Source organism: Urocitellus parryii, chromosome 11 (genome assembly GCF_045843805.1).
Source record: "Urocitellus parryii isolate mUroPar1 chromosome 11, mUroPar1.hap1, whole genome shotgun sequence".
Lineage (NCBI taxonomy): Eukaryota > Metazoa > Chordata > Mammalia > Rodentia > Sciuridae > Urocitellus > Urocitellus parryii.
Window position 1 is genome coordinate 247,309 of NC_135541.1, and position 7,093 is coordinate 254,401.

The following is a 7,093-nucleotide window of genomic DNA, read 5'->3' on the forward strand; positions in this document are numbered from 1 at the left end:
CAGGCCTCAGTACATCCTGCCGCTGAGGGAGCCCTTGGGGTTGATGTGGGTCTGCAGGCCTGGGGGCCTTCAGGGAAGGGTTGGGGCTAGAGGTGGACACAGGCTTAGGGGACTGAGTGGAGCTCATGGTGACGCTTCACTGTGGAAAGGAGTTGCTGGGCCTCCAACCCCTGACTTCTCCTTTGCTCTGCCCTGGCTGCCACCTTGCACACCCATGTCCCAGCAGGGCAGCCTCAGGGCTGTGGGTACAGGTGAAGGCAGGAGCTCCACCGGGCCAGGCGGGCCATGTGTATGACATGCCCGCTGTTGCAAAACTGATGTTATCACACCGGAAGAACCCGTGAGTCACTGCCCCACAGGAGGGGCAGTGCCCTAAATCCTCCCAAACAAAGACCCTTTGTCCCCAGACTCCACACCAGGCCCACCCAAACCACCACCAGGCGCACAGCAGGCAGGCATGCCCATAGTGACACTGTGCTGGCAGGCCAGGGGCATGTGGCCCACACCAACAATGCTCTCCAGCCCAAGTGCCAGGCTGCAGAAGACCTCAGGCGGCTGAAGTCCCAGCGATGGAATCCTGCCTGCGGCAGCAGCCTAAACTGGGAGCCCAGTCAGCGAACAGGATGGAGTCCATGGATGACCCGAGGTTCCTGCTGCCACCCAAGGGGCTTCTCCCCAAGACAGGGCGCCAGGAGCCCCTTGTTGGGGGTAAGAAGCCCCTCGCCTGTGACCCTTTCACCAAGCTTCCCCAGCCAGGGAGCACCAAATGCCCTGGGCAGCCATGACGGTGAGCCAGATTGAGGCTCTAGAGAGCAACCTCTCTACCTGGGGCCACCAGCCATCTCTGTCCCTAAGTCCGTAAGACTGGGGCTCCTGGGTGCCAAGGACCACTTCTGAGCTCGGTGACTCATCTGAAACCTGCCCCATGATTGTAGCACAGGGGCCTGGTAATTCTGGCCCTGAAGCAAGCCCTAGCTTCAGAGCAGAGACCCCTGGAAACATAGAGACCCCACACACACTCCCTCCACAGAAACTCCAGACATTCAGGGGCACCTGTGTGGGGACGCTGGGACACACCCTCAGGTTCCTGATGCCATCAACACGAGCACCCGGGACACTGACTGGAGAGGCACAGGCCGTTCTTGGTCCAGGTCTGGGGTCCCTGGCTGACACACCGAGGTGGCTGCAGGTGGAGCCGGGCACCGGGAGGGGCCCACCTCAGCTGGCCACCTGCCCGAGTGTGGCTCTGCAGCGCTGGCCTCGCTCTTGGTGTCTCATCTCTCATTTCCTGGTCTCTCTGTCTGCCTCTCTCTGCGGGACCCCAGGTCCGAGTCTCTATGGCTCCGTCTTGAACACCACCATCCTTGCAGTCAAGAGGACCCACAGCCCAGAGAAGGGTGGTGGGAGACCCCACCAGGTGCCGCCAGGCCAAGGCAAGCCCACTGTCCTGGGAGGCTGCCTCTGGCCCTAGCTCACTCTGCCCAGGGTGGGGCTGCCGCTCCTAGCGGGGCAGAGAAGGGAGGTGTGGACTAGCGATTCAGGGCTGGGCCGGCAGGAGCCCCTGGAAATCAGATGTGAGTGGGGTATCTGTGTCCCAGGGCTCCTGCGTCTCATGTCACTGCAGACATGACATGAGGACACGCATATGCCCAGGCCGTCCTCTCAAGTCTTGCTCTGCCTCCGCCAGGACTTGGGTCCTCAGTGCCTCCACCCATCTGCTCATAGTCCTTTCAATGTGGCCTCTCTCTCTCTGGCCAGTGGGACTGGGGCTGCAGGGAAACCCCAGAGCTCCACCTTGGCCCTGTGAGGTGGGCTGCACCAGCAAGGGTCGTGACAGAATCGCAGGGGGCTCCCAAGTCTGGACTTCTTCACCTAGCCTGGGCCCCTGTGACTCATCGGAACCTCAGGAATTGGGAATTTGGGGTAGGGATAGTCACCTGCCCGAAGCCTGGGCCCCCCAGGTAGCCCTCCCTTCTCAGCCTCCTTGATGGGGGACCCAGGGGTGCTCCACACTGGCCCTTGCAGGTTGTAAGGGATATCCTGCCAAACCTGGCAGCAACAGCCGCAGTGAAGCAGAGACCCCTGCAAACAGGCCCAGCCCCTGACGCCACTCTGGGGGGATCAGGGAGAGAGGTGGGGACGGGTCAGTGGACAAGCCTGCTTGGTACTGCTTCAATGCCCGGCTGGATCAGCCTTCCCACTGCAGATCAGGCTTCAGGGATGGGCCCTCCTCTGTCCTCCCAGATGAGTCAAGTCCCCAGAGGAGGGGCAATAGCCTTGGGCACAGCCTCTTCCTGCCTACTGCTGCACCCCACACCCTGCCCAGAGCCTGCAGACACATCCCTCTGCCTGCTGGCTACCTCCCACCCTGACTCTGGGAGATGATTCCAGGGGGAGGAGTCAGAGGCTAGGGGCCCACTGCCACCTGCTGAGGGCCTGGGTGCCAACCAGAAGGCATATCTGGGTAGTTTGACTCCAGCCCAGGCATCCTGAGGTCTGGGTTTGCCAGAGCCAAAATGGTGTAGCCACAGGTGACCTCAAACCCAAACCTACAACAGAGAGTCAGGGCCTTGGCCAGCAGCTCCTGCCTCAAGGGCCGCGGTGGAAGGCTGCTCTGCCAAGCCCACCCTACCTACTTCCACAGCCCCTGGCCTTTGGGATGTGCAGGCCATCGCTGGGGAAGGTGGCAAGAAGTGGATGCCTGCCACTTGTCCCTCTCCTGTCTCAGCTGGGCAGCCTGACGCAGCCCACACCTGTGGCTAAGCACACGTGGGCCCACAGGTGCTCGTGGTGTGGTCTGCACACACGTGAACAGTCCCACCCATGGCCTGCACAGGCCTGAATGCTCTTCTCTCCCCCACAGGAGGCGGCCCCCAGAGCTAGCTGCCCGTCGCTCCACATGGCCTGCTCCCCAACATGAGGCTTCCAGGGCCCTGAGGCCAAACAGGTTGTCTTCTAAGGCGGCACAGATCCTAGGAGAGGGGGTTCCAGGCCATGGGCTGGGACCCACATGGACGTCTGTCCTGGTCCCTCAGGGTAAACACAGCCCCTAGCACGTGTGGAAACTGCCAGGAGGCCTGGCTGCTGCTGCAACCTCCCCCAGAGGCAGGAGAGCCTGGGGGCTATGTGGTAGGGACCTCATTAGCCCCCAGGTCTACACTGTATCCTCCAGGGCTGCACGCACACCACCAGGCAGACCACAGCCACCCGCCCACCTCCACCAATGAAATAACCAGGCAGTACCCCGGGGCAACAGAGTACTGGGGCTTTTATTGCTGTGACCACAGGAATCCACTGGGGGTCTTCTCGCCTCCTTCCTCAGAGGGGCAATCACAGGTCCTGACAGGGTGCTCCCTCTGCACCCTCAGGTACCCAGAAGCAGCCCAGAGAAGCTGGAGCCACTCTGGATGGTGAGGACCACCCCGGAGCCGTTGTCCACAAACACGGAGGCATACTGCCCAGCCTGCAGGCACCAGGGTGGGCATCACTGCCTGTGGGTATCCTGGTCCCACAGCCTCCCCGACACAGGAAGAGCACCTGGGGCCAAGGCCCAGCCCAGATGAAGGGCCACCTATGCACCTAAGAGCTGACCCACCAGGCAGTGCCCTCCCAGGCGCTAGGTCCAGGGTCCTGAGTGACTCCCGTTGGGCTGTCAGCCCCTGGCCCTGAACCCAGCCACTGTCTCCCTATGGTCTGTGCAGACAGTGGTAGGGGAGGGGCTTCAAGACACACAACCCAAGGGCAGACCCCAAGTGGCTATGACCTGAGTCAGCATGCCACCCTCACCTGCAGCTGCAGCAGCCCCTGTAACTGTGCCGTGAAGACCCTGCTGTTGCTCTCCAGGCCTGAGATGGCCTCCAGGGACCTGGGCAGGGCCAGAGTGAAGGCTCAGATATACTCATGATGCTTGCCTGTGGTCCCGGCCCCAAAGGTGGACCCAGGGACTGGCACACTCACGTGTGGTGGTGACACAGGGACTCGATGCAGATGAGGACACGCACAGTGTCCCGGGCCCGCAGCCGGGCCCTGCCCTGCAGCTCACTATGGTCTGTGGAGACAGTGGTAGGAGAGGGGCTTCAAGACACACAGCCCAAGGGCAGACCCCAAGGGGCTGGGGGAGGATGGATGTGTGGCCCCAGAACACAGGGCCCCAAATGGGGCAGTAGCATCTCCGATGGCCCCACAGTGTCAGGTGTCCACCCCTGAGACCTAACCCATCCCTACCCTCAAACACACGGCCCAGCTTGGCTTACCCACGTGTAGGCTGGCGGAAAACTGGAAGATGGCAGAGACTGGGGCTGTGAATCGGCCCGAGGCCAAGCTCAGGCCAGACCCCCGCAGGAAAGCACCCTGGGCAGTGGGCTGTAAGGGGCAGTGAGTGAGCGGCTGGCTGCAGGGCCTGGACCCTCACCCTGCACACCTCACCAGGGGGAGACGCTATTGGCGACAGCCACTGAACCAAGCGGTTCTCATTCTCATGGGAGAAGAAAAGGGCTGACCCCTGTGTCTACCTCCCCAAGAGCCCCACACAGAGGGCTTCCCTGCTCCCAGGTTACCCTGGCCCTGCCAGAGTCCTGGTATAAGGAATAGTCTGGGCATACTGGGGGTCCTAACCTTGACCAAGGCCACCCCCACCCTCTGCATGGGCTCCCCAGATCGCCAATGTGTACCTGTGCTCAAACACTGCCCAGTCATGTCCGTGGGCCCATCTCACCTGTAGGGGCCCCACGCTGCTTCCTGTCCCCATAGACCCCTTAGTGAATGAGAACTTGCAGTGGGTGCCCCAGAGATGTCAGGACCTGTCCTGGGCCCACATCCCCACTCACAGCCTGGAAACCCTGCAGCTCCACCAGTGTCTTCTTGTCTACCAGCACGGGGCCCTTCAGCCGGCAGTGAAAGGCCTCAACCATCAGCCATGGGCCAGCCCCACGGGACAGTGGCGGGTCTGGCCATGCTGAGAACCGCCGTTCTGTGGCCTCTGCAGGGAGGAGGCAACCTGGGTGAGGCCCCTGAGGGCCGTGTGGGGGCTTCCTGGGCCTGGAGAGGGTTAGGGTTAGCCTCACCCTTCAGCATGTCCTTGAACTCCTGAAGCAGGGCTGCTGGGGCGACTTCCACACCGGGGGGCCCTGGGGGTCCTGGAGGCCCAGGGGGCCCCGGGGGACCCAAGGGGCCTCGCTGGGGAGGCAGGAGAAAGTGAGGGTCCCGGTAGGAGCCAGTGCCACCCCTGCCCTGGGTTTAAACCCCCTGGAGGATCCTGGGAAGGCTGGCCCCGCGGCAGCCCAGGGGCTCACCAACTTCTTGTCTTGGCCTTGACAGCGACAGCGTTTCTTGGAGGAACCATCTTCTGGCCGTCGGACAAAGTTCAACCACGTCTTGTGAGCATCTGAGAACTCAGGCCCTGAGGGCTCCAGCGACTAAAGAGCCAGGGGGGCAAGGCTAGGAAATGACCACCAGACCCCAGTGGCTCCTGCCTGTCCTACTGCGCCCCACAAAGAGCTGGGAACCACAGGTCACTGGGGGAACTCAGGCACATAGGAAACTGCCTTAACCAGTAGGATGGGTCATCCCAGGGACTAGAACCTGATGTCCTGGTGGTGGGAAACAGGCAGGACAGGGACAGGTCCTCTATGGAAGCCAGGGCATGATGCCCAGTCTTGGCCTTTATGGGAGGGCCCAGACACCTTTGGCCCTGTTACCATGTGGAAGGGCACACCTGGGTGCACACAGGGCTGGGGGTCCTCTCACCAGCCTAATGTGTCCCTGACAGTGAGCCTGGTCCTGAATATGGTATGTGTGTGTGTGTGTGTGTGGGGGGAGTCAAAGAGAAGGCTGTGGACTAGAGAGAGGATGGCCAGTGAGAACGAGTCCTGTCTCGGGGATGATGGGTGAGGCCGGCAAGAGTACATGACATGGACAGAAGCATGGCACTATTGGCCTGGCCACTCCAGGAGAGCTGCCACCAAACCAGGCGAGTGGGCCAAGGGGTCCTGACCCAGGGCAGGATCCAGTCCTGATGTGGACCTAGACCCAACCCAACCAAAGCAGGTCCTGTCTGCTAACTGGTGTCCCTTCCCAGTAGATCAGAGGACTCCATCCTGGGGGACTTGGAGAAGCAGGCAGGATGAGATTACCCACCCAGGGAGAGAATGCACCCCTAATCCTGAAACATCCAGAATCTGCTTGTCCCCTCAATGCCTTGTATGGGTCAGTGGTCCCGGGGCCTCAGCACTGAGCCACAAGGGCAGAGGCTGTAGGGAGCAGGCAGTGAACAAGCCCACCTCCACCAGGAAGAGTAAGGACATTTGGGTAGCTGTCCCACAGAGGTCCTTCCTACTGATCAGTTCCCAGACTGCCCCCTGCCCTTTCCCTAGAGGAACAGCCCTGAGCAAGCAGATAACTGCCACTAATGGCAGCATCACCTGAGGTTTGTGCACTGAGACCCTCTGCCAGTGCCAGGGTCTCCTTCTCCAGGGATATCCCAGGACAGGGCACTTTGCAGGTGGATGCTGACCATACAGAATCCCCAGGAAGCACAGGGATCTGGAGTCTCCAACCTTAGAGGCTGTGGGGCGCCATGCTCTCTACCCCCACCCCTGCCTGAATTAGCAATTACAACTAATGGCAGCAGGTTGCCCAAAGTCCAGGGCCTGTGGCTGCAAAGAGTTAATTGTATCTCCCCCCAGTCCTCCCTCACCTGGGCTCTTGGTTAGTGCCTCTCTTCCCCAACCCCTCTCCAGGCCTGTGGGGATTGAGGGGGCCCCAGTCGGGGCTGCGGCAGACCCCACCAAGGGACCTCTGTGGCAGGGCCTGGGAGGGCATCCGATGACCTCAGTCCCAAAGCCGCCCCTGTGCACCTGTGCCCGGGGCCCACGTGTGCCCGGCCTGTGCCTACCTTGGGAGAGCCAGGCAGACCTTCGCTGTCGGAAGCTGTGGCGTTGGGGGCCTCTGTGCGCTGGCCAGGCTGCCGCAGCCTCTTGGGCTCCCGCCATGCCCCGACTCCCCAGAGCAACGCGAGCTGTGGCCAGAGGAGGGCCAGGACTGCCGCCCAGGCCCAGCACCGCATGGCTGGATGTGGGCGGCAGCAGTGCTGCGA

The 7,093-nt window shown here is 61.9% G+C and overlaps 1 protein-coding gene across 2 annotated transcripts; it reads right to left on the reverse strand.

The window, feature by feature from the left end:
• Positions 1 to 3,364: 3,364 nt before the first annotated feature.
• C1qtnf12 (C1q and TNF related 12) lies at positions 3,365 to 7,093 on the reverse strand. Of its 2 annotated transcripts, none has more exons than XM_026414915.1 (8): positions 6,893 to 7,093; positions 5,321 to 5,414; positions 5,064 to 5,171; positions 4,827 to 4,978; positions 4,254 to 4,362; positions 3,958 to 4,048; positions 3,787 to 3,865; positions 3,365 to 3,463 (listed from the first exon to the last, which is right to left on the reverse strand). In XM_026414915.1, exons 1-8 carry the CDS (start codon positions 7,061 to 7,063, stop codon positions 3,365 to 3,367), a joined length of 903 nt encoding a protein of 300 aa, XP_026270700.1. In that variant the 5' UTR covers positions 7,064 to 7,093. The 2 variants fall into 2 exon arrangements, with proteins under 2 accessions (XP_026270700.1, XP_026270699.1); XM_026414914.1 differs by having other exon boundaries at positions 5,064 to 5,175; positions 5,292 to 5,414.